The sequence below is a fragment of the Falco cherrug genome, chromosome 5 (genome assembly GCF_023634085.1).
Source record: "Falco cherrug isolate bFalChe1 chromosome 5, bFalChe1.pri, whole genome shotgun sequence".
In the NCBI taxonomy this organism is placed as follows: domain Eukaryota; kingdom Metazoa; phylum Chordata; class Aves; order Falconiformes; family Falconidae; genus Falco; species Falco cherrug.
The window spans coordinates 56,320,579-56,347,816 of record NC_073701.1 but is presented as its reverse complement, the minus strand read 5'-3'; the positions used below and the strand labels follow the sequence as shown (position 1 = coordinate 56,347,816).

The 27,238-nt window shown below is 39.8% G+C and overlaps 1 protein-coding gene and 1 long non-coding RNA gene across 3 annotated transcripts in view; one reads left to right on the top strand and one right to left on the bottom strand.

Annotated features, from left to right (window-relative positions):
- The window catches only part of CAND1 (cullin associated and neddylation dissociated 1), a 29,453-nt gene extending 11,630 nt beyond the window's left edge, over positions 1-17,823 (bottom strand). Inside the window, exons 1-6 of the mRNA XM_055711009.1 lie at positions 17,545-17,823; positions 13,393-13,536; positions 2,974-3,128; positions 1,012-1,135; positions 349-605; positions 129-234 (exon numbers count right to left, since the gene is read on the bottom strand). Coding sequence (XP_055566984.1) covers positions 129-234; positions 349-605; positions 1,012-1,135; positions 2,974-3,128; positions 13,393-13,536; positions 17,545-17,612 — 854 coding nt within the window. The 5' untranslated portion in view covers positions 17,613-17,823. The remainder of the gene's footprint in view (positions 1-128; positions 235-348; positions 606-1,011; positions 1,136-2,973; positions 3,129-13,392; positions 13,537-17,544) is intronic.
- On the top strand, positions 17,824-25,607 carry LOC129736138 (uncharacterized). 2 transcript variants are annotated; one of them, XR_008732349.1, is made up of 3 exons: positions 17,834-18,493; positions 18,910-19,118; positions 22,959-25,607. It is a non-coding gene; the product is annotated as an uncharacterized LOC129736138 (long non-coding RNA). The 2 variants fall into 2 exon arrangements; XR_008732348.1 differs by having other exon boundaries at positions 17,824-19,118.
- Positions 25,608-27,238: the final 1,631 nt, after the last annotated feature.

The window sequence follows — 27,238 nt, the reverse complement described above, 5'->3', positions numbered from 1 at the left end:
GGAACAGTTTCAACTCAAAGCTTGCAAAAATATTTTGTACCAAGGAGACTGTTTCTTGACAGTTTACAACCAAACAGCACACTATTAGATCTTAGAAAGCCTGAAACGGGTACCTGAAAATAACTTACCTCCTAACAAAGGATTCAAAGGCTTGAATGCAGTACTCTCGCAGTTCATCATCATCTACATTACAAAACTTTACAACCAAAGGAATTATTTTCTCAAGATATTCACCTGGTAAGAGAAAAAAAATTAGCAAAGTAATTACTCTCATCTAAAAACTTTCAAAATTACAGATAATTTATTTATATATATATATATATATATGTTTATAGGTGTTTTTCTTACCTATTCTATGACCTGCTTGCCTACTGATAGCAGCAATACACTGTATATAGGTCCTAGTTGTTGACATGGAATCATTTTTAGACAGTTCTGTCAACAGATGTTCAATGAGGTCAACAAAAACCATATTGCCACAACTCATAACCAGGTGACCGAGAGCAATGATGGTTCTTTTCCTCACAGCAAGTCTGGGGCTAGTCAGCTGGGGGAGCAGACAGGTCAGAATTGAAGGATGGAAGTTAACAAGCAGTCCTCCTTGCCTTAAAACAGACAAAACACAAACTCAAAACAATTGAATCTAGATAACTTTGCTCATATACTGTACAACAATTCCTTTAAAAATTCCCAAAACATCACCAAGATTCAAATTAATTTATTTTTTTTAAGTGTTCAAAAAGCTTAAATTTATGAGTTTAAAATATACCCTCAAGGCAATAAACATTAAAATAAAACCACAGTTCTCAGAAGAATAAATAATGATCTATCTTCACTTATCTTCACTTTTAACTTAACTTTTTTCTAAATTAATTTTCACCTATAAGTAATACCTTATCATATTATTTCACATAACTTAAAATAATTTAAATTTAACATTTGAAAATTAAATTTCAAGGTGTAAAGAGTATTTATGAGTATTCACCAGTGTTTTGAAAGAGGGATGTTTACCTGCTCAGCATATCAGCCATAATATCCAGTGCCTCCAGTTGAACAGACACATCTTCCTGCTTGGCTATAGCGCTAGTGAGACGCCCTGTGATCTTTTTGCAAACATTAGCTGCTAGTGCCGAACCTGAAAGTACAACAAAACCTCAGCATTTTCATAATTTTTAAAAAATACATTTTTAAACATCAGAGATCATATTTGTGACTGGGGAAAGCAACCTGATCCTAACATAAAGCAGCTCTTCCCACTCTACAAAACAAGCTCGAACAGCCAGTTTGTTTGTTAATGTAATATATGCTCTGCATTAGAGCTGAAAGACTATCTATGTACAACCATACCGAGAAGGAGGGCTTCTTAACTGTCCTATAAGGTATCTACAACAGAAAAGACACTGCTTTTGGCAGGGCAAGCAATGGAAAGTGAAGGCCAAGACAAGCCTAAGGCAATAAATCAAAGGCCTATAGGTTAAAAAAAAAAAGGAATAAACTAAACGGTAAGGGGAAGCACTGAAGTAGACAGGGCTGCCTCTAAAGAACAGCTGTATAACAAGAAAACAAGATAAAATTATTTTGCACAATAAGCTATTTAAGTAATAAGTACCTGAAATACTGCCGAAACATTTGAGAAAGGGGAAAAAAATGTATACCCAGAGTATTTTAAAATTCAAGTAAAAATGTTTTTACTACAACTCCACAGTTCCCCCTTCTCCAAATGTCTAATGTTGTTCAGAGTAATAATGAGAAGATAAGAAACTCGCGTCATGGTAACAGCTACCCAAAGGCTAGCACTCATCTTCAGTTGCATGAAGGTTTTTAACCACACTTTGGGAATTTTGATGTTAAAATTAATACCATTCCAACCTATAATAATTGTAATTTATATTAAATGTAATATATATATATAGGGGTTTTTTTTACGTTTTATTCTTAACTATATGACTAAAACTAAACATAACAATTGGACAATCAAATGTGTAACCACAGAGGCTAGGAAAAAAGACAACAATTACGTGTCTAAAAAATTAGTTGAGAGCAAGAAATAACACCCAGGTTCCTTTTGTATTGGAAATACTAGTTCTATTGAAGGATTTTGCTACATTTTTGTTTGAGCTTTACCTCCACCCCAAAATCTCCTTTTGTTTTGTGTAGGCAAACAGAAGAGTAGAAGTTTAAACTGATCTGCTTAAAATTAGTTACTTATTTTAGCATCTCACTATTGTTAGCACTAAAAGCAAGACTTAGATGTGGACTTTCAATAAACAGTGCTAAAATCAGAGTTGGTTTTTTGATTTAAGAAACCTCAGTCTCTAAAAACTGCATTTCCAAAGCCTTTTTAACCACTTCTCAATTCTCATTCATATCCTACTACAATATCTGAAAAGCACTTGCATAAAAAGGTAATGCTATTAACTGATGAGCTGTTCATCATTATTCTCTCTTTTGGAGGAAAGACTGCCTTCATTTAAAACTGCAGGTAACCATTTCAGTAATTTAACAGGCAATTGTTAGAAACACAAGGTACTTTCCAAAACACCAGAAACTGAGACAAGAAATCAGATCATTAAAGAAAAATACCCAAGTTATAATCAATTTTAGAGTATACTATCAATCAAAAAGCCAGATGAGATTCAGCTATTATTACAGGCTAGAAATATTCCACCAGGCAATTAGGAAAATCGGAGCTTTTACACTGAATTTGTTATACCAAAGTTCATATACCGTAAGTTTGTTTTGCATATTAATGTAATCCTACAGTAAAAAAAGGTTTTAAACTAGTAAAATCTGGAAATACAGTCAGAGAAGAAGAAACTAAAATGACATTTGTGCCATACGTTTTTCCTCTAACAGAAATAAGTTCCAATGTTAAATGAACTGAAGCCTTTTAACTAAATGACCCAACTTCTGCATTTTTTAATTAGTAATGAAATGATAAAACTAGATAGTCCAGAATACAAAATGCCTTACCACTGGAAGCTGGGGGGAGTTCTCCAATCACAGTTTTAAGGCCAATACTTGAAATGTCACGTAACTGTTCTTTATCTGAAAGCATGTTTGTACAGAGGGTATCTACGATGGTCTCCACTTGATACTCCTTCACTTTACTCACCAAAGGGCCAAGGCTGTATAAACAGAAGAAAAGTATTAGATCTGCAAACTTAAATAAAATGCCTAATTTTATTTCACTACTTCACATTCAAGTCAACAAACTTAAGGGTGGTTTTGGTAGCAATATAAAGAATTTTAGAATCTGAAAGCCTTCAGCAGGTTGGGTAGATAACCCATCTCCATAAACCTAGTAACAAAATACCGGTTTAGTGCACAGTTTTTACCTAATGGTGGAAACAGTGGAACTGTTCTGCTTCAGAGTCCCTCTTACTTCTCACTTAACACCAAGATTTATCACAAAAGTTACTTAGCCAGAGCCATCAGTTTATGTGCTTGACCTGGTGAGTGCCTGCTTAGTTCAGACAAGTAAGCAACCGTTTTAATTACTGCATCTTTATTCTACACAATGCTTGTGTTCAATCTGATATACACTCAGACTCATTCTATACCCTTCCTTAATAGAATGCAAACAGTAAAATAAAAAAAACCACAATGACATGGCATGCCCTCCTTCACACCAACTCCAAGCAACACTATACACACAGCACACAGTAACACTGCATCTTTTTCCTCTGTTTTTAGTCATTCCAACTGTTTTGAGGATCATAACAATCTTGTATTCCTTTACCAAATGCTCCCGTTTGTTCAAAATACTAAAACTGCATATGTCCTACTGAAGTCTAGATCATTGCTAAGAAACATAGCATCCTTCATTAGTGAAGTTCAACAAAGTGTAGGGTCCTGCACCTGGGGAGGAACAGCCCCAGGCACCAGCACAGGCTGGGGGCTGACCTGCTGGGAGGCAGCTCTGCAGAGACGGCCCTGGGAGTGCTGGTGGACAGCAAGTTGCCCATGAGCCAGCAGTGTGCCTGTGGGGCCAAGAAGGCCAGTAGGATCCTGGGGTGCATTAGGAGGAACGTGGCCAGAAGGCCAAGGGGAGGTGATCCTGCCCCTCTACTCCGCCCTGGTGAGCCTGCGTCTGGAGTGCTGTGTCCAGTTCTGTGCTCCCCACTTCAAGAGAGACAGGAAACTGCTGGAGAGGGTTCCAGTGGAGTCTGCAATGATGATGGGGGGACTGGAGCATCTCCCTTACGAAGAAAGGCTGAGAGAGCTGGGTCTGTCTAGGCTCAAGAAGAGAAGACTTGAGAGGGGATCTTACCAATGTCTACAAACATCTTAAGGGTGAGTGGCAAGAGGCTGGGGCCAGGCTGTTTTCAGTGGTGCCCAGCGACACGACAAGGGGCAATGGGCACAAACTGGAAGTTCCATCTGAATACGAGAAAAAGACTTCTTTGAGGGTGACGAAGCACTGGAACAGGCTGCCCAGAGAGCCTGTAGAGTCTCCTTCTCTGGAAACATTCAAAACCCACCTGGACATGACTCTGTGCAACCTGCTGTAGGTGAACCTGCAGGAGTTGGACTAGATCATCTCCAGCCAACCCTGACCATTCTGTGATTCTTTGATTTTAAGTGAGCCCTTTGTTCAAAACAATCTGGTTAAGATTTTGAGGAGTGGAAAGACATGCACAAAAGTTGTTAATTTTTATGAAGCATTTTTCAAAAGCTTGAGTTTTGTTGCTGTTTTTGTGAAAGTCAGGGCCCAACTTGCTGTACAGAAGTCAAAGCAAGCCCACACACAATGGTTCCATCAGATTTGCGCTGTGAGAACAGAAAGCGTTAGAATGGTTTCAAGTGCTGAGCTAGGAGGCCATGTCTCCTACTGCAACTGACAGAGACAAGCATTACGGATCCAAAAATCACAGGTGTTTCTGTGGGTTACAAGGGAGGGTTCAAATTTTGCATCTGCCCTTCAACACTGTACACAATTTACACAGACAACTTCTCTATACATCAGAACTATAAAACTGAAATATGTGGAAAACAATGTATGAACAAATGCAGAAAAAGGAACACCTTAAAGCCAATCACAGACTGACTATATGAGGTCTACATTAGAATGTAACATCTCCACATAAACTTTATTTTTTTCCCAGACTGAACTTTAATACTGTATACATCTGCTTTTCATTAAAGTGGATTCTAGCAATGCTGAGTCTAAAACTATGTCTATAGGGTTAGTAAACACTGATTTTGGAGAATTTAAGTCAAACCGAAACCCTAGAGGGAAAATGAATGAACTAACTTGTTATTAAAACAAGACTAAGAACAAGAAAGCAAAGTTTAAATTTTCAAGTATGTGCCACTATTCACTACATCAGACTTTTGAAACTGCAATGATTTAGGAGTCATGACCTTATTGAAACATAAGTAGTATGCAGAAATTTTACAAGCAGATGACGGAATTATTTGTAAAATAGATTACATAATTAACAATAAAGCCACTTTCAATTAGACATATTTTTCTGGTTGTAACTCCTTGTCAAGTACAAAGCGAGTATGCTGTCCAAAGATAGATTGTTTGTGCATGCTTAGAAAAAAAAAAGGGGTAATATTTGGAAAGTTGTAATATATTAATTTGCATTTCGATTTTCATTGATTTGAAACAAATAGCAATTATCAAACTTTTTGAAATAGTTCAGCCACAAGTTAGTTTGATACACAAGGGTAAGATCTTTTTCCCTCTCCCCAAAAGTAGCTTTCTAAAGCATTTTGCAAAACTAAAACAAGCTCACAACACTAAGAAAAAGGTGGGGAGAGAACTTCCCACTTCATACATTTGATTGTACAATGTAATAATGAAGTTGCCAGATCATGGTACAGAGCTAAATCCTAATTAACAAATATCAGTATGCAGTTCTAGTAAACTTAATAAATTCAATACATCATATTGAAATTGTGACAGATTCCTGAAAAGAATCTATCTGGAGGCAAAGTACTTCCTTTCAGACCTTAGTGATTACCATGGGGAAAACAAAATGGTTTTGTCTTACTTAGTAAGATTTTGAAAATTATTCTGAATTAAGAGCAAGTTTCACACTTAAAAAGGCACAGGCATTAAGTCACCTGTACAAAGCTGGGGGGGGGGCAGAAATCATCCACAGGCAAGCAGAAATTCTGTCCAAGCTAGCAAGATAATAAGCTTTCAGTGAAGACTCTTGTTCTGAAAGCAGATAGTCCAAAATCTAAATTAAGTTATGCCACTCATGCAAAAACTTACTTTACACTTAATGTTTAAATCATTTAATTCCCACACTACTGTATTACAGAAACTCTCAAGTGTCTTAAGATGGAAAAATCACTCAAGTGTTTACAGTGTAAAGGAGAGTTCCTTTCTTAATTTCTATGTATTGAGAGACAAGCACGCAATGCACAAGATGACAAGCAAAATATTTTGTTGTGGTTTTCTTTTCTGGAAGTGGCTCTGGAGATTAAGTCTAACTCTCCAAGAATGCAGCTGGACCCTGGGTTCACTACTAGCTAATAAAACTGTCAGCCAGGCAACTAAGAGGGAACACACAGGTCACAGATCACTATTCAAAAGGAAAGGCTGGAAGCTATGGTATCCAGCATAAAGCCACTGCAGTTAGTTTAGAAGCTTAGTGCTGTATTTGCCAAGAATGACGGTAAGACAATCCCATGTTTACTACCACCTTGCTGGTAATGCTGGGGAAAAAAAAAAAGAGAAATTCCTGCGCTGCTTTAGCAGTGGAGGTCTGAGGATGTGTAGCTTAATTCCAAAGTACTGTTAACAAGGAAATGTTATCTCGCATTAATTTTACTCGTTGATCTAAACATGCTTTGTATTATCTCACCATGTTTTAATGTGACTTGGCAACTTGGATCATACTGAATTAACTTCTGAATGTGTAGTCAAACTCGACAATGAATTTGTTCATTTTGAACAAGTCACTTTAGCAATCCTCCCTTCTGTTCAGAGCAATTGTCCTTTTGAGTGTGCATGGGGGAAAAAAAAAGAGGAATCGCCTGCTCAAACACAGTTTAGAAGCACCTAGAGGGTAAATCCAAACACACATGTTCCAATTTCCTCTGAAACTCAGTCTTCTCTTCGGTCTCAGACCATCAAGCTTTTCCTTCCTCCTGCTACAAAGGCTCCCAAATACACTCGGAATTCCCCACACCTTTCACTTCCTGCCTTAGAAGTCCTGTCAGTCATTCCAAACCCATCCCTCTCCACCACATAGCTCACACCACAGGACAACTGTAGACCCTCAAAAATCACTGTTCCAGCCAATTTGGTCACCCATTTTTTTCCACTCCTGAAAAAAAAAAATATGGTGTTCCAACAGCTCAAACTAAATCATTACACACAGCTGTTGGAGGGAGCTAGACTTAAGGACTAGGCTCAGATTCAGAAAACTGCAAGCCAGTAATTCCAGCTGGACTCAAAGGGCTGAGATCTATGACCTTTCACTCTTGGACAGCTAGCAGACATGGCTCTATACAGTAGCACAAAATCAAAATGTATTTTCCACCCCAAAGCCTGCTGTATGTACCCCACTGCTGCTACCCTTCACTCCCACGTCCAAGAACTCACAAAGGCAAGAGCTAATTATCATTTAAAATGCCCAACAGAAGCAAAGGCAGCAAGCAAGAAGTGCAGACAGGAGGTGGCCATGGACAAAGGAGATATATCTATTATATAAAGCAAGCCCTTGCATTCAAGCACTAACTATGACTTAGAACACCACAGTTATCAGAGTAAGGTTCAAAGTTTTGGCATTAATGGTCTGTCACCATGTTAGGCAAACAGGAGCTTCTCTTTCAGTGGCCATGCTCATAATGCCTTACCCCATGAGCTCAGAACAGTTGTAACATTTTCTCCAGTTGCTCAAAAAGCTCACAGCTTTCTCCACAACTTGATTTCATTCTTCAGCCAAGCTTTACCTTCACTGTGTTTCATTGACCCATCACTATTTTCTCTTCAAATACACACCATTGTTGGTCAGCAGCTACTCACAGCATTGTTGCACTCATCTACCCTTGGTGCATAGTAAATTGTTTTGCAAGCAACGCAAATACAAATCACCTAGAACAGAAACAATCACAATTCCAAGGTATGATGACTGTCCACAGTAGTCCAGAGAAATTCCCTGTGCATTTCAAGTCAATGAACCATGGTATACAAAGATGCATGTGCAAAATCTGTTGAAACCATTTCACATTCGTAACGCTGCATGCTCCAACAGAAGTACTGTAAACAGAAGCACTAGAAGCAGGAACAAACACATGTTCAATTATGAAAGCGTATTTATATAAAACTGAGTAGCAGTAGTCTTTCAAAAATATGGCAAGCCTTCAGAGTAGCAATCTGAAAGTTTGCTTTTGATCAGTAGTGAGAGTTTGCTTTCTGGCTGATGAGATTCCAGGTGGCAATGTCATCCCCCCTTTCACTACTAGAAAAGTCACATCTTCTGGGTTTTGCAGTTTTCAGTGACTTGTGCAGCTCTTTCAAAATACATCTTTCACATTCTAGAGATGTCCGGCTGACACCATTGCTTTTACACATTGACAGACCAGAAGCAGACCTTCACCAAAAAACAGTTGTTCCATAAATGAAAACATCTGAAATGATGGTAAGGATTTTTTTTTAAAACCTGAATTATTGTACAATTACTAAATTCTGCTGATTTAAATATGTTTTATTTTTCAAATGTAACCTAAGACTAAATAAAAAAGTCACAGCAAAGGCTGGCCAATTAGATCCATCTCAATTTAAGTACAGGAAACACTTTATTGCTGGTATTTTAAAGATGACCAAACTGCTGAAATGACAGTCATTCACATGAACACTTGAAATTACAGTTTCTAGAAAGTGTTAAACCAGATTTTACCTGAATTATCATCTTCAGTCCTGTTTATTCAGCCTATTAGTTCAATAAAGCTGACATATCAATTATGAAGTAAATTTTAACAAAAGAGACTGCCTTGAGCTTTTCTGGCCTTTAAAATCAGTAGATAACCCTTACAGACCTTATTTTTCATCTCAGATTACAAACTAAGCTTACAAGTTGAAAATAAACTATAACCTCTTATAAAATCAGTTTTGAATACAAAGGTTCTGCATGTAAGCATGTATTTTATATTTTTTAAGACAGTTTCAGTTATTGTTTTAAGTGCTCTTTGATCTTTTCCCTTTCACTAGCCAGTAATTTGTGTCCAATTTCTCTTAAAGTCGAAAGAAAGTCATTCAGCTGCCTATGGAAAGGAACAGGAACTATAGCACCCTGTGTCTCCTTTAAGTTACACACATTTGAAAAAAAGAGGCATTCCTAGTGTAGTCCCCTTATGAGGAAGGGGGACATTAACTCACAATAATTATAGTGTCCAACTGACATGTTTTAAGGCTATCAAATAAGCACATTTACTTGCAGGGAAGAGTTAAAATTCACAAATGGGGAAAAAAAATAATTGATTCAAATCACCAGTTTAGTGGGATGTGAAGCACTGTGTTACCACAGCATCCAAAAGGCTTAAAAGCTGCTGAACCGGACTAGCCACACAACAACCAATACCTGCATCATCCTGTTCATACTAGTGACTCACATGCACAGCATCAAGCAGGGCTCCCTGTATTGAACAACTGCCCAGAGAAGTCACACTGATAAACGCAGATAAGCTACATTATCACTTGGGAGGAATTGCTGAAAGTACTTACCTTAATCCCATTTTTCATATACACATATATACACACATATATATATATATGCATGTTTGTTTGGGGTTTTACAGGTTTCAGGAAACATTTCACAATGTGAAACAATGAAAATTTCTAAGTATAGGTTTAAATAGCAGATTATATCAATATGAGAAGCAGTTCATCCTTAAACTGCAACACGGAACATACAAAACAATGTGTACTTTGGGTGAACAGAACATTACCAACATTATCCGTGATGAAGAACAAATACTCCATCAAATGCAATACCTATGCTTACACAAACTATGCTGCTTGTCTAATCCAGGTGCACATAATCTTGGATAGAGCTACAGGCAGTACAACTACTACTGCCGTAAGGTGCACAGGATACCATGCTGGACTACACTAACAGCCTTAACCTAGGAATGTGCTGTAAGAACGCCCAACAGCATTTTCTACATTGGCTGACCTGTAAAACAGCCTATGACTATCAAATGAAGCAAAAAACAACTCCTCCAGAAAAAATATAGACAACAAGAATACATTTAAAATTTTACGTGCTCTTAAGAAAAACAAGCTGGACAACCTGCCGTTACCGACCCAGTTTGCATCTACTGCCTGCAATAACAGAAGCCTGACAAATAAACTCCTTTCCCTTCTGTAGGGTCAAAGCTTACACCAGGTTGACTTTTACTCCAAAGTAAAAGTACTTAGAGTACTAAGGCAGTTTGTTAATTTTAATTTTTATTCAGAAATGAACTGCACAATCATCATGCAAGGTAGCTACCCAAACATCCATGAACTCTAAACCTGACTTCTGCTAACCAAAGAACGTGTTTTATCCTGTCCAAAACCAGCATAATACAACTGTAAGGATCCAAGAACAAAATCACTCGTGTGCTTTGAAGAGTTAATAAGAAACAAGTTGATCAGCATTTTAACCAACAGAGCCCTTCCTATCCAAACGTGAAAGCGAGCAGTGAATAAGCCAAAACCAGGAACACTGCTTACTTGTTGCTACACTTGCCTAACAATAAATGCTGCTTTAAGGTTGCTCCCAGTTGTTTTTTATCTGCTTGGTTCGGTGACCTAAGAATCAAATCTTGGAAGAGTGATCCTCCCGCAAGAGATTCTTACCCACTCAAGGAATGATCAAGGCCTTTGCCATTCACAGTGCTTCCATTGATCTACCTGTGGAGGATGCTCCCCTAACAAACTGCAAACCTTTCCTCCCTTCCTCAAGAAAAAATCTGTCTCAAATACAGATTCAAAGGTACCTAGGGTTGCCTTAAATCCTTTCTCTACGAGAGGGGGAATCTATACTTAAATGGGTCATCAAGTACCAGTCTGATGAAAGTTCCTGCTGATAGTCTCTGAAGTTCACCAGAGCATCTAAATTAAGAGCGATCTAAACACAGTTCATGCTTTCCTCAGCTGAAAGTGCCAGCAAATCCGTAACAGAAATACACAAGTCAAGACCACCACCACAAAATATTTAAAAAACAAGAAGTCAAGAAAAATATGCTGCCTGAATTTAACTTCCCAAAGAAATGGGCTTACATCCAATGTTGTAGTAGATGGAAAACTTCACATCAGCTTCAACTGTCTTAGAAAAACTACACCTTGATAGTGTTCAACCTCTCCCATCCTTCACCCTTGCTACTGTTTCTGACAATGCTCATCTGACTGCAAGAGAGCTCTAAGACAGAAGAAAACCAAGTCCCCAAACCAGTCTACAACAAAATCAGATAAGCAACAGTGCAAGAAAAGGCACAGGGAAGGCAAGAACAGCAGCGTCTGCTCAGACTAGCTTAAAATTGTCACGGAACAATATGGTGAGTATAAGCTGCCTGAAGAAGTAAAGACTCTTTTAGGGTGGGGTTTTTTGACCTCAAACATATATCTGCAAATGGTTAGGATGCCAAAAAAAACACTTGATACGCTCAAGAATGTTCACATTCTAGATGAACATTCACAATTTTCAAAGCTTTTCCATCATGTTTCTTGTCCCATTACAATAAGTGTAACACTTATTTAACATTATTTGGATTTCTTGGAATAGACGCCAAACTTTAAATAGATCCTATCATTTTCATTCAATCAAATAATTTTATAACTATGTCAAATTAAACTTTAAAAATGTAAGAATGGTTGATAAGAACAGATACATGCACATGTGCACATACACAGCCAGCCACCTAATTTCTCATTCTCTTCCCTTTGCAATCTTTTTTAATGCTTTAATAAACATTACTTTAGGTCCAAAATTCTAACATTGCTGTTAAAGTCCTGATGTATAAGTTTTGTTTGTGTGCATGAATCTAAACTCCACCATGACTTTAGGATGTAGAGTACTGCATGTATGGTACAACATAACTTTTCCATAAAAAGCTATTTCACACAAAGACAATTCTAAGCCTGAGCAAAGTTTCATAATGATCTACTCTCCTGAGTACGAGCAATCTGTTTCAAAGCCATAGAACTTAAGCTGTACCACAAGGAACTCTGACATTTCAGAATTTTAAATTAAAGAGAAACACGGCATTTTGTATTGTTTAAAATAAGATGGGGGGCAGGAGGAGACTTTTTAACAACACTGGAACGCTGGTGATCGTAGTGAAAAAGTAGTCATAATTATATTACTATACTGCCAATATTACACTTTGGCTTGAAACTTGCTATTCCTACACTAGTTTCTCTGTGCAAGGTTTTGGTTACCATCACTTAAAATATTTCAGAAGCTGAAGCAAGCACTGCTTCTAAGTACATAAACAGATGTACACACAGGCTTTAATTTCTGCTTTGCTAGTCTGATAGGGCAAAATGTAAAGACTTAACAAGCTGAAACAGACTAACTCAGCTAGCCACAATGCGAAACTCCTCTTCAAAGCTGTCCCAAGCTGTTGTGTAGCAATTTTACTTCAGTCCATGCTTCATGGAATATAAGGAGCACAGATTGAGTATTTAAAAAAAAAGACTGAGCTCATGAACAAGAAACATTTTCAGGGACACTAAAAGCTTCTTAACAGAGGCCTACCTTAAAAAGCACATAAAGTCAGAACAACCAAGAACAAAAAGTCATAATAAACGTAGCACCTCTCCAAAGAGTGCTCTGGAAAGGCCACACCACATGTGAAGTGAGGCAAGGAAGAGGGGGTACTGAAGCAACAAAAATCTCTGAGATGCAAGTAACTGTACCTTGACCCCATAAAAAAAGCAAGTAAAACCATTAACATATTATTCTGAATGTTAGTGAAGAGATAAGTTCCGTATTTGATAACCAAGACTGTGTATTTACTGGTTTACGTTTTTATCTCTGCTTGAAAACTACTACAAAACTATAATTCTTCCCCTGCACGTCATCTACCTTCTCAGAGTCAAATATCAATGTGGCAAGTATCAATAAATTGTAGTATTTTTAAATCTATTTAACATTCAACAACTGTCACCAAAGAACTAGCATGTCACTCATACACTTTCAGCAAGGACTGCATGTGCTATTTGCAAGCTGAAAATGCCAAATGTTAATCCCCGGTGTCAACAAATTATAGTTCTGTAAGAAACTGCAACTAAGCGGGTAACCTACAAGTATGAGGGCTCCTTTGTAGCAGCAGTTTCACAATTATTTTGGGCAGCAGTGGTCCTTTAAGTTTTTCAAAAGTGCTTTATGTTGTTCAGTCATTAAACAATTCTTTACACCACAGAACAACAATACTTACCATTTGACAGCTAAGTTTTGCACCTCACCATTTTTATCTTCCAATAATTTCAGAATCATCTTCACCACCTTTCTTTCACTGTCATCATCCAGCTTGATAGAATCTTTCTGTAGTTCTGTCATCAAGTCATTAGTAGCCATAAACCTGACAAAAGATAATCAGACAATTATTGCTAAAAGGATACAGGTTATTCACAGTGTTCACGATTCAAGATTCTCAATTTCCACCATCTATTATCAAATAAATCACATTTAACATTGGATTAGTTACCTGTTTTGTGATGCAAGTAGCATTTATTTTAGTTATAGAATAAAAAGGAGAAAACTTGTATTTAAACATGACAATAACTTTTAGTTTGGTCATCATCCTTCCCTGATGAGAACAAGTACATATTTTACTCCCATTGTTTACATTATATGTCAAATGATCTTCACAAAGAAAAACTGACACTTTCATGGATTTTAGGTAGTATTTACATTAGCTATGTTGATGTTGTAAAAAACAGGTGCTTTTTTTTTTTTAAGTTTGTTAAAAAAAATATCTCTGAGTTTATTTTAAAACAACTTTTAAACAAGAAGAAAAATACACGTTTTTCAAACATTCTCCCATAAAATTTGCAAAAGCCAAACATTAATGAAGGGAGAAATGAAAGTGAAGCTAAGTTTTATGTGTTACTCCTTTACTTGCCCTATAGAGACTAGTTTGGTTTTAGTCCAGATAACAGCCAATCACATTTATGCAGCTTCAATCCAGGGTGCCACATTAAAAGCCAAGATTAATTCTTGAGAGATCAAGGAAATAAAATCATCTTTCGTATCAATTACTATACTACTCAGTAACAGTTGTATCCACCAATACAAGAACATACTGAGAAATTACTTTCCAAAAATACTGCTTTTATGCCTTTTGTTTTTCCTTCTGAAATCTGTTTTCCAATCTGTTCTTTTGCAAGTGCTCTCTCTTGTCAGAGGAAGTAATACAGATGTATTACTCAATTGCAAATCCAAAGGGCTTTGGTACCAATCTCAACCCCTATTCAAAGCCCCAGACAAAAATGGTTTGTAATTAAACAGTTAGGGTTGACATCTAGACTTCAGGCACATCAGCCTCAAGCAGACATCACTTGAGCTCAAGTCATACTCAGAAGGGTATCTGTACAGCCTGACATGGAACATATTTTTTTATTGATGTGAAAGAAAAGACTCTGCATGATCTTAATAAGCATCACAAATGCCAGATGCCTGCCCTCACATAATGGACCTCAACTTGTCCTCCCTTTTAATACAGTAATTCCAGTCTAATAGTCTCAAGGTATTTCAAAGATAAGACCTCATTCATTTTTCATACATTCCAACAGTCCCACTGAAGCAAGTCTGTAATCTGACAGGAACCAGATGTGTGCACAAACAGATGATGAATGTGAATGGCATCACCTTTTAAGCACAGCAGGGAAAAAGCTACTTAGTAAGTAAGGTTAATGGACAAAGAGGATGCGAGTAAGGATATACACAAAGTCACACAGTACTGTAACATTCAAAAACTCTCTCCATGTTACTGCTGTATTTATCTTCTTTTCTTGAACCTTAACAGCCTCCTCTCACTTCCTTGTTCAGTAGCTCTCATTTCCTAGCCTTACGAGTTCACATGCACACATCACCTACTTGTGACAAGTTCCTAAACTAAGCAGAGCTTGCACATCCTCAGTGCATCAGTGGCTTCTGCACTACAAACGAGTAGTCCTCTTGGCAGGCTCCTCCATCAAAAAAAAACCCCACCAACGCAAACCCCACAATGGTGTGGGGACACCTGGCAACTTTAGTTTGAAGTAGCTGGTATTTAGAAACACAGGTTTGAGTAGTTTAGATGGGACCTTTAGTCACAACTGCTTCCTCCTCAAGCGCATCAGACTTTACCTGGTGCAAAGCAGCAGCATGTCAGGCAGCTCCCCCTACCTTGTACTCCAAGAGTAGTCATTTGCCTCCTCCAAGTGAGTACGCTACTTCTCCCACAGGCACACAGCAAACTGCCACTTTACATTACTGCCCATTTTAGAACTTAAGATCAAATTTCTGGACAATAAATACCACAAACATTTGCACTGGACAAGTTAGCTTACCCAAACCCCCAAAAATTAAATTCTACAGTAGAGTAGTTACTTGAACTGTGGTTTAAACTCAGCTCCCTGATACACCAACAAGTTATCTGCACTGTCCCTCTTCAAATACAGATGATCTAGTAATGAATGCACTTAAAATTACTAGTACTAAATATTATTTTATCCATTATGCATGATACATGACACACAAAGCTTCATGAAATGTGTTATTGCATAACAGCCAGTTTGTAAAGGTCTATCATCGCTCATTTTTATGGTTTGCAATGTCAGATTTTAAATGTATGCTAAGAAATAAAAATTAATATTTGAGAATTCCAAAGTTGTTCAAAGCTCCTAGAACAGGTAATTTCTAAAGTGTGCTCTCCTAAAGCGACTACAAAACAAGTTTTAACTACATACAGCTGTAAGAAAGAAGTGCTTGCTACAACTGCATTTGACAGGTGTGACCCACCCCTTTTATGCAGAAAATGTAAAACTCATTAAAATCAGTATTTGGTCGCAAATCCATCAGATTTTTTTGTAAGTCATCCTCCCTATAAGCACAAAATGGAAAGCTCACTTAATCACAGAAACAAATTAGCATGATAAAAGTAAAAAAAAAATCTTAACTAACATTCAGAGGAAAAAACATTTGAATTTATTTTTAGTACAATTTAGATCAATCAGGAAGTTGCGGACTGTCTCTTTACACTAATCAGTATTTTTTTGTACTTCCAAAATTTCTAGACAAAACTTTCTAGGTAATACCATGCTGCTAAAATCTGAAAGAAATTGACATAAACCCTACAGATTTAGCACATGTCCAGTGCTAAAACAGTCTGTCAAAAGCAAACAAGACTATTCAAAATCCAACTCTATGGTTAGGTATCTAATCATCACCCCTATTTCTGTTTAGATTTTAATATCAAACAAGAGACTTGTTTGGATGTCAACATGTTTTTAACTATAAACTATGCACTGCCATGCTGCAGCAAAGCAACAAAACCCAGATGTATTTTAGCATTTTTCCTGCCTGTATTCACATACCCTCTTTGACAAAAAAAAGGCTTCAAATGTGAGTATCTGGTTGCACACAATACAAAGAAATTTAATTATTTTTAACCTAATGCTTTGCTAGAAGTACTGTGTCAAGGTATTATCTCTGCTGATTTTTAATAGCTTACTTCTACCATTTCATTTTCTGATACTCACAAGTTTGCATTTTATCTGTTATTAATTTATTACGAAGCAAGCAAATGATCCAATAAAAAGTAGTGCTCGTGACAGATGCTAAGCTCAAAGTTTCGTACACCAGTCCTGTCCCCGTAACACTTAACCGGACTTCTCTCTCTGGATGCACAGACTTTTCGAGGCAGTACCGAATTATGTGACAAACACAAAACCCCTGTCTCCAGGAGGCAGCATCCAGGAGGCTGTGAGCTCAGGATGTTCAAGCCCGCGGGGCCCTCGCCGCCCCCATCTGCAGGATCACAAGATCCGTGTTTGTTTCAGGTTGGGAAGGGACCCGGGGAGGTCATCTCACACAACCTCCGCTGCTCAAAGCGCGGTCAGACACAGCAGGTTGCGCAGGGCTTCGTCCCTTCGGCTTTCGAGCATCTGGGAGAACAGAAATCCAAAGGCCGACCTCCCCCCTCGCCTGTCCTCTGGCGGGCCGGCAAGCCTGCCGTCCGCCCAGCCCCTGCCGGCTGCCCGGGATTGCTGCCCACGCCGCGTGAAGGCCGCGGCTTCTCGGGCACCGCCGCGCCTCGTCCTTCACGGGCAGCGAGAAGGGGCGCTCCCCTCCCGGGAACTTTCTTCCCGGGCTCGCAGCAGATGGGCACCCACCCCGCAGGGGCGGCCCGCGGAGGGAGCCCTCGCCCACCCCGAGAGCCGCCGGGCCCCGCAGGCCTCCCCGCCGCCGGGCACCTGCCGCCGCCTTCAGCACGGCGGCGCCAGGCCGGGGAACGGCGCGAAGGCGGACGTGGGGGCAGGGCCGCACGGGGCCGGCGGGCGCGGCGCGGCGGCGGCGGGCGCGGGGGGGCGGCGGCGGCTCCCACCTGAAGTCCTTGTCGCTGGATGTCATCTTCTCCAGCAGGTTGGAGATGTGGTACGAGGCGCTCGCCATGTTGACGGACGCGGCCGGGGGGGGAGGGAGAGGAGGAGAGAAGGAGGAGGCGGCGTCTTCCCGGCCTCGCCGGCTCCACTTCGCCTGCTGCTGGGGACGGCGCTCGGCGGGGCGAACCGGAGCCGGGGGGAGGGGGCGGCGGGGTCGAGGGCGGCGCGGCGTGGGGGAGGGCGGGAGGGCGCTCCGCCGCCTCCTGCGGCTGCGACTGACACGGCGGGAGGGGCGAGGAGGCGGGCGGCCGCTCGCGCTCGGCGCCGTGTCAAAGGTCGAGGGGGCCGCCTCGCGCTGTTAGCGGCCCTGATTGGCCCGCTGAGCTGGCGGGAGGTGCCCGCGGCCGTGTGACGCCAGCGCGTACGTGGCGCAGAGCGTGCGCGGGAAGTTTAGGCCGCCGTTGCAGAGCGGCAGGAGGGGAGGGGGCGACGGCCCGAGAGGATGGCAGGGCTGGCGGGGACTACGCTTCCCAGCGTGCATCGCGGCCGCGCCGCACGCGGGGCTATGGGCGGTGCCCGCCGGGACCTGTAGTTTAGGGGCTCGGCGGGGCCTCGCCGCGCGTTGCCCGCCGGGACGTGGAGCCTCGTTGCGGCGCCGGGCTGGGGCGTGGGGCAGTGGCGCGCGGCGCGCCTGCCGTCGGGAAGGAGGCGGTTGGAACGCGGCTGTAAATAAACTTCTCCACCAGCCTGGGTGCTCTCCGCATCACAAGGGTTCCCCAGCACTCTTGAGTGCCTGCCTGGGGCACCGGGTGGGGGCTCTGTACTGTGGCCAGTGTAAACCCACGACATAGAGGCTGCAGCCGCAGTTCCAGGCCCTCCTGGGTGTGTGCAACAGCGCCCGTCGTAGCTGTGCACGCTGTGAAAAATGGCTGATGGAAGCCGAAAGTGATGGTGTGAAAATTAGTTTTCTTGGTAAATAAAGGCAGGCTTGCATCAGTTGTGGTTTGCCGAAAGCAGCTTGGAAGTGTGAGTGCTTTCAGAGGTCTTGGAAGCCAACGGATGCCTTTTGGAGAGTATTTTTTTTTGTGTACCTCATGATAGTTCATGTCAATCTCATTACTTTTCTGGGCCTAACCCAGGGTCTGTGTATGTGGGTAGATGATACACAGCAGTAGGAGAACTGAGGAATTATTTCCATGTGTTACATGTTCCTTAAGTTTCATGTTAAAATACAAGAATGTTAAATATTCTTAATCCTTCTCAGTTACATGTGTGTACAGCAAAACTCCTGAGGAAATACTTTTTGATCCCTTTATGTATGTTAAAAAAAAAAAAAAGTATTTAAAGTAGGTTTTTACTACACACAGCTTGCAGGCAGCCTTGCACAGCAGCTGATGGAAAGCGTGTGCTCAGTTGGCAGAGAGAAATTGTGTGTCACCACCATGGCCTGTCACCCAGCCACAGCGTACAACCAGCTATTGTGGAAGATACTCATGCTGTTAATTGTCTGGCAGCTGTGTTGCAAGAGGGAGCTTCATATGTGCTGGTCGCATTCCCCAGAGCAGCTTGGTGTAAGGTGAGCGCTGCACAGCAAAATGATGGACAGGGTAAGAACAAGGTGGGCAGCATGGTGTTGGATTGGTGGCATTATGATGGGGCATGATGTAGGGATGGAGTAAGGAAGATGGGAGTAGTTGGGAGGGGAGGGAGCGTCCTGAGGAGAAATGAGGGAATGTCAGTATGGGTAGAAGAATTGCGGTAAGGGGAAGCACTCACAAGGAGAGTTGACCCAATGCTGCTTGATTTTCAAATAGGCCATTCACTGCTTTGATTTGGGAGTACTTAATTTAGAGGTTACCTATAGAGAGGGGAATTCATTTCTTCATTTTGATTGAACACTTGTTTTGGACGTTCAAGGAAGCCAGCTGGAACAATACAGATGAAGATAGACTCAGTCTTGGTTGTGACAGCTGAAAATGGTTTATGACATCTGAATTGTGATGATACTATACCACATACAGGAAAATTGTGTAGCTCCCCTTTGAAGTACCGAGATATAAAAAGTTAAGTACAAATGTTTGACATTTGGCACATTGATTCATATTTTTCCATGTGAATGTTAGCGCTATTCTGAATTATTTTGGTGACCATGACTTTTGAGCATCTTACAGTTCCCACGAACAATTTGTTTCTGAGATGTCAGTGTCACATTATCAGCTCTCACATACTGTGGGAAAAGACCGTTCTAACCTGGTCTTCATTTACATTTATGACTTTGGTACTACGTGGGGGTTGGGTGGTTATGGGGTGGTGAGAGAACTTCTGTTCCAAAAATATTCTGCCCACATGGTTACCATGATGCATTCTACTGGGTAAGCATGTTAGACCAACCACGCAATAGAAGATTCTCTATGGTAGGCAAGGTTGATTGCTGTTGTGGAGTAAAGCATTTCCAGTGGCCCCTGTAAGCAGATCCACTCACTTCAGTGAGCACCACATTTTAACTTTAAATCCTTACTGTTTCCAGTTAGACCCTAAACCAAGCTGTTTCCTGCTTTGGGAATCCTACATACCTTTGCTTATAGTGAGAGAGTATATGAGAGAAAAAACCACACCAGAACAATTAACAGTTCTGCTTTCATGTACTATACAGACTTGAACACTTTTAAAATTATTTTAAATCATTTAACATCATACTTCCCATGCTGGTTTCTATACCTCAGCCAGCTTAACCTGCCACTACTTAAACCTGATTTCCTATTACTAGCAGAAACACAGGCCATCATGGAGGAAGCCAAAGTATTTTTATTGTTCAAGTGCATTTATTACAACTGAGATTTAGCTATAGTAGATGCAATGTTCCAGAGGAAGTTAGACACAGAGAGAGGCTAATTGAGAAGAGATTTTTTTCCAGCTGATAGCAAACAACTTCACAGATGGAGTGGTACTCCTGATCTGTTCCCTGTAGACACACATATTGGATGCTCTTGGTTCGTTCACAAAGATAGCTAAAAGCTTAATTAAATGCTGGAACCTGAAAGGATTTATCTTGCTTTACACTTGCAAATATATTCCCCAAATGCTAAAGATGAGAGAAGAGCAGAGTTAGTTTAGAGATGCATTCACAGTACTAGAATTTGAACCCTCACTAATCTGCCCTTTCACTTCATATGGGAGTTGTGAGCCCACTGATCGGCAGAGGACATCAGCAATGTGCTGCTGCATCTTCATCTGTCGGCATGGAGAGAGCTATACCACACAGCTTTATTCAGCTTAAAGGGAATCCTTTAGGATGACAAGTTTAAAGCTGGTTATCATTTTTTTACAGCTGGTTTTGGGGAAATAAAAGGAAAATTGTTTCTCTAAGTCAAAAGCTGGGCACCACTGCAAGCAGATATTTGAGCCAGAGAACACTACAGTTGTGGGTTTATCAGTTAGATATGTGACTGACTTTGTACCTCAGAACTTCGAATTTTTAAAAAGATACCTGGAAAGAAAGTTTTTACAACTTTATTGGCTGATGATATTAAACCACAGATGGTGTCAAAGAAGTGATGTAGGTTTAAATATGAAAGAAACAAAAAGGAAAGACATGGCAATCTTTAACTTAAAGCAAACATATTGAAAAAGCAACATAGCCTACACTAGAACAGTCATGGGTAAATGTATAAAATTTTATGTTCCAAGATTAGTTAACTGTAGAACTAAACACTTGGCTTTGGAATCTTAATCATAACAATGCTGTCTTTAGGGTGGGGTTTTTTCCCACCTTTTTCTCTCGTTTCCTTATTTTAAAAGTTAGATGACATTCCATAGCAAGTAATAGCAATTTCCAAAGCAGGGCACATTTTGAACTAAAGAAATCATCGGCTGCCTTTCACCTCATAAACCAAAGTTTTAGTTAAATTTTTCTTTCTTCCAAAAGCTGAAAATTTGTTCACATGCAAGTTAAGTAAGAGTCCCAAAATCTTTCCAGAAGCAGTTGTTGCTACTCTGCTAATTCTCACTTAAGACTTTCATTTCTGGACAATAGAAGATACTGTTGGTCTCATTTAGGAGAAATTTCTGCACACTTACCAAGAAGAATAAATATCTACGACTGTGAACTGCCTGGCTTTTCCTTCCTAACCCAGATAATCCACTTCTGTAAAGCAAAGCAAAGCTTTGGGCGTTTGGGTGTCTGATTCCATCAGTTTTAGAAAGAGAAAGATCAGGAAAAGTGCTGAAAATAATACATGCATCTGGTTAAGTAATGGACTGAAGCAACTATCAAACAGGCTGAAATTGCCTCTCTAAAAGAACACCACTCCAATAGCATCCTCATCATAAGATTACGTTTCAGGGAACATAATATCTTGAAGAAAAAAATGTAAGTCTAATAAGAAAAAAAAAAAACCCCAAACACAAAAATGCTGAAAGTTACCTCTTCTCTGGCTGCTAAACACCACACAGCTTTTCGCAGCGTCTAATGGTCAAAACTTTTCAAATACATACCACAACCACCCAAAGATAAAAAATAAAATGAATCTTTCAAATGAAATCTGATTTGAAATATGAGCCGGAAATTTAGATTCAAAGATTTTTATCATTGTATTATTTTCATTCCAAATAAACTTGGTTTACAGAACAAAAGATTTTTTTCCTCCTTAATACCTCTTCTGAAAATCAGTCCAGGTTGTTTTTCTTTTCGCTTGACAATTTACATTTTCATTCCTTATCACAACTCTAAATTTTTAATTCCTTCTGAGCCAATTATGTTTCCCTTTATGTAAGCACACCCAGCTTTCTTCATATGATGATCTCAGCAGTGCTTGTACTAGAGATGTTTGTCTCCAGTAAACTTAAAAGTGCTTGTTTATTTGAAACTTCTGATACTGAACAATAGTCTGTGTTTCAGAAGTTGTAAAAATACAGATTATTTTAAGTGTTTGGACTATTTAGGCTTATTAGAGATAGAGGTAGCTCTGGATTTTGTTTGTTCTGGATTCCACATTTCAGGAAAGCCTTGACCATACCGATATTTTAGGTATTTCCATGTTAGTACATTGGGTAATTACAACATGAGTCAGTGTTTGTCAAAGCATCCATAAGGGCTAATCTGTTTAAATTCATAACATTTTAAGGCACTGCTGTTTCTGTGTTGATTCTTGCTTAAGGGTGCTTCATTTCAGGTCATTAGAATGTGCTATTTCCTTCCCTCATTCATAAGACTGTCAATAACAGCAAAGATAAATAAACACAAATACAATTATTCTTCCGTGAATCAAGGTGAACAGAGAGGGCTAAAACTAAATTGGAATGAATGAGTCTATGAAATAGAGAGTAACTTTGCAGAGTCTGATTTCTTGGAGCAAAACTGGCTCATCCATGTGATCATCCATGATAAAGTGACTTGGTGACTCTCTTCCTGGAGCAGATGATGACTGTTGCCAGCCTACCATTACTTGAACAACGAACGTAGTCCACTGCCTGTCAAGATGTGTCTCTGTTGGCTGCTACAAACTGACTCCTATTTTGATCTTTTTCATACTCTGTGGACGTTTGACTGAAGGGCTGTCTTACTCTTTAACTTGCATGCTGGAGCTGAACGGCCCTTAATATACGATGTATTCTTTTCTTTTGAATTTCCTATTTAAGAAATAAATTAATAGTAATGACTCAATACATGCTGTCACCCGCATTCTCACAGCAGAGGAATCTAAAAACATCCCCTGACTGCCATGTGCTCTGCAGGAGAGACTTCTCCAGACATCCTTATGTGCAGTTCTTAGACCTGACATGTAATGCCTGTACCATTCAGGTCCTCCTGAGCAGGAACACACACTTGCCAGTCTTTATTAGGAGCTCTTCTGGGACTGAGCAGCTCAAAAGTTCTATGATTGTTATTTTTTTTCTAGCGAACTGAAGTATATTTAACACATAAGAAGCGGTTACTATCCACAAAATCTTGTCAAGAGGAGTACTAAGTTCAAGTACTGATTAGAGCCTGTCTGTGTAGTTTCCCCTTGTTATTTTTGTGAAGAGAACAAGGGCATAGCATGGTAACAGACTGGAAAACTGTAAGATTGCTTTTGCTGTGAGCACCAACAGAACTGCCACTTCTCCCTTCAAAATCTTTGAGTACTTTGAATTTAAACCTTCTAAAAGATGGAAGTCAAGGTCCAACCCCTAGAACATAAGAATCTGCTAATGTGTGAGAAAGCTACATACCTCCTTGTCCTCATTAGAGTTTTACCCAAACTTGGTTAACTCACCCTGGATCATTTGTGCCACAACCATTTCCACTTTACCCCACAGGCAGGGCTGCTGAAGGGGCTGGGGTCTCCAGGGTCTTTCTGTTTTCTGGCTGTCCTGCACACATGTGGTGGTACCACAGAAGAGACAATGACCAGTCCCTTCAGCTCTGCACCGAAGGGCTTTGTTAATGTCAACAACCATTTGAACGGGAACAAGAATTAATTTTAATTGCCAATATTCTTACTGTAAACTATTGAACCTTGGGGCCTAGTGTCTTTCAACGCCATTTTGCTCTTTGATATAATTCATTAACTACCTGTTTGAGTGCTAAAATTAGTTAACACAGAGTCCTAAGTGTGAGCGTTGTTTAAATACATATTACTAGGCTATTCATATCATTCTAGGATTAGTAGCCATGTATGGTAATAGCAGAGTGTAGTCTAGGTTTAGATGTATGAGACAGCATATGTCTGAACTTGTCAGAGCCACTATTAGCATTTTTAAATCCCCTGGGTATGTACAATTTCTCTTCTCTTCATAATGAATATGTATAAAATTGAGTAGGACTGCCAAGTATTGGTGGCTCATTTCTGGATTTATGTATATGAATGGCAAATACAAAACAAAGTATCAAAAGAAGCAAGAATACCAGCCAAGAATCTCATATATCTCATGTGCATTATTCAGGCAGGAAGAGGCTCTTAAAAGAAAACATCTGCAATTAGTTATAATACTTTTGAAATCATTACATGTCAGTAAAAAAACCACAACATATATTGAAAAGAATATGTTTAAATTTCAAAACAATCTTAAGAAATGCCACTGTTGTTTCGTTATCTCTCAGGGGGTTAATGATGCCAGTAACTCTCACTGAGAGAACTGGCATTTTTTAATAACTTCTATCACAAAAGTCAACCCACGCTGCTACAGTCTGATATGAAGGAATATCATTTCCAAAACAAAAATAGTTCTCCAAAACTTCTGAATTTTTTCATGCATTGAAATGTTGAGTTGTATTACTTACATTAGAAATGACATCTGCCTGTCACAGTCAAGGTGACCTATATGATTTATAATTTTTTTATCACTTTTGTGGTACTGCTAGTTTAAGGGTATAATTTTGTCTCTGTATTCAGCTATAATGGTACCAGATCAGGGCTTTGTTCTGTTATCTTCTTGTAGAGGCCAAAATTAGTAATTTTTATAAGATTTTTGCATTACTAGCCTCTGCTTCAGAGAGCCTAGAACAAATACATTGTAGAAGCAATGTTGTTGGGAAGGATGAGTTACAGAGAAAGAATTGTGTGCTCACGTATCGCAAGGTAAAGATGATTTTGTCTCTCAACGAGTTGTAAGAATGTCTTCCAAGTCCATTCCTACTGTGTTTCTGGAGGCAGTGCTTTCTTTAGCAATAGAATGAAGTAAGCTTGTTTCTTTGTTTTCTTGTACCTGATGTTGTCATTTAAACCAGCACGTGCTCCGTGAAAAAGCTGATCTGATGACATTTTGCAGTCACTTTGTCCAGCTGTGAGTAGTGGCAGTGTCTGCAGCTGCATGGGCATGGGTGGAAGGAAGATGCAGTTTTGCAGCCTTATCCTCCATCAGGAGGTCATCAGTGTGCTTGCTGCCCAGACAGAACCACTGTGAGAGCGGGAACTCAACTCTCCCTCAAAACCTGTGTTGCCAAGCGGCAGAGAAACAGATGAAGCAGCACCTACTGTAATCAGCCACCACTGTGCGTGCCCAGTTTGTTGTCCCTTTGAGATACACGATGTTATCCCTTCCACATTTGCCATTGTGAATAAACCACAGAGGCTCATTGCTCTCAGGTCCCTTCCTTGTGTTGCTTCTGTTCGTTGATCTCTCGTCCACTCTGCTTTTCTGTGTGATGTTAACAAGGTCATTCTGGAAACCCAACACAGGCCAAGAACAGCATGAGATTTGTATTATGTTAAATTTACACAGCATCGGCAGCTGAGGCTGAATTTTCATTATCCCTTAGCAGTGTATAGTCTGAGGCATCTAGCTGAGAAGCAGTGATACTATCCTGAATAGTTTGTACATGCTTCAAGGTCAGCTTGTAAATATAGCTATTTTATTGCAAGGGAAATAAACCGTTTTAGTCAACATTCAGGACCAGGACATTACTGGAAGGGCAAGAATACCTGTGGGACGTTTGTTGGTTTTTTTTTATTCAGAACACTTTGTCCACAAACTGATGCAAAGAGTTTTTGTTTCAAGAAGCCAACTCCAAAATCACATTTCCTTGAGGTGACTTGTCCAGTAGTGCAGTAGTGCAGTACCTGCAGGGCAGTTAAAGGAGGTTGGCAGTGGCCCATGATATTTCAGACTTCTGGGAGAACAGTGAATTGTGGAACATGGTTGGGTTGTGTGAGCCGTCTTGGTTGATTCAAGGCTGGCTTAAATACAGCAAAGCACTTACACACATTGCTTAAATTTAAACCAATCAGAGTATTCTTATGGCTTCATGTTCAGCATGTGCTTCTGTACTTCACTGGAGAGAGATGTTACTGTGTATTGCAGGTATATCAAGCAGGAGGAAAATCTGTATTGCTGTTTGTTGCATAAGGTCGGAGGCTCAGATCTTTCTTTAATTAGTGTATTTATTTCACATGCTTCAGAGATCAGGGAAAAAAATTTTTCGGTTTCTCCAGTGAGGGTCCAGTTCATCAAAGTTCTTAGCTCAAGTTAGCACTGTACAACTTAAATGCCATTTCCAGCATTGGACAGGACAAAACCCTAACTGACACATCTGCAAAAACAAATGAAGCCTGGGATGGTGAATACATTTCCAGAACTGTGGGAACTGATCGAATGTGACATTAAATCCATTTGGCTCTTTTTTATTAGCAGCCACTTGGATGTCCAGGCAGGTAATTCAGAGCAAGTGTGTTCCTTTGAGTGATTCAAAAAAACTGGAATGAAAATCCATTTTCAAATCAATTGATAAACACTGACCAAAGGGGCAAATATTATGCTAAGCCATGTTCTAATCTGGGGGGGGGGGGGGACAGAAAAAAAATACCTATATATATATCTTTCAAGGTAAAGCACTGGGATGTGTATGATCCACTGTTGTTAAGATGGAAGGAAAAAGAGCTGCATGTCACAATTACTCCTTCATTTCCTACCAAGTAAAACATCTCCTGTAAAATTGCTCTGTTTGTAGCTTCTGTCTTGAGATAACTTTTGCACCTGCTGCTCCAAGATTAAATTACTTCTGTTGAAAAGAAACTGCCACTTTGGGTCACACATGTTATTAAATGACATTTTTGTTTATTTGTGCAGCTAGGGCTACCAAATTAGGTATTCTTTCTCTTAATTTTGAGCTTTACTATGATTTTCATTGTAAAACAATTTCTCTACAATAATATCTGTATTATTAATACTTTAGTCATATAAGTAATTCTGTATTCATCCAAAAACCACTTAGTTACC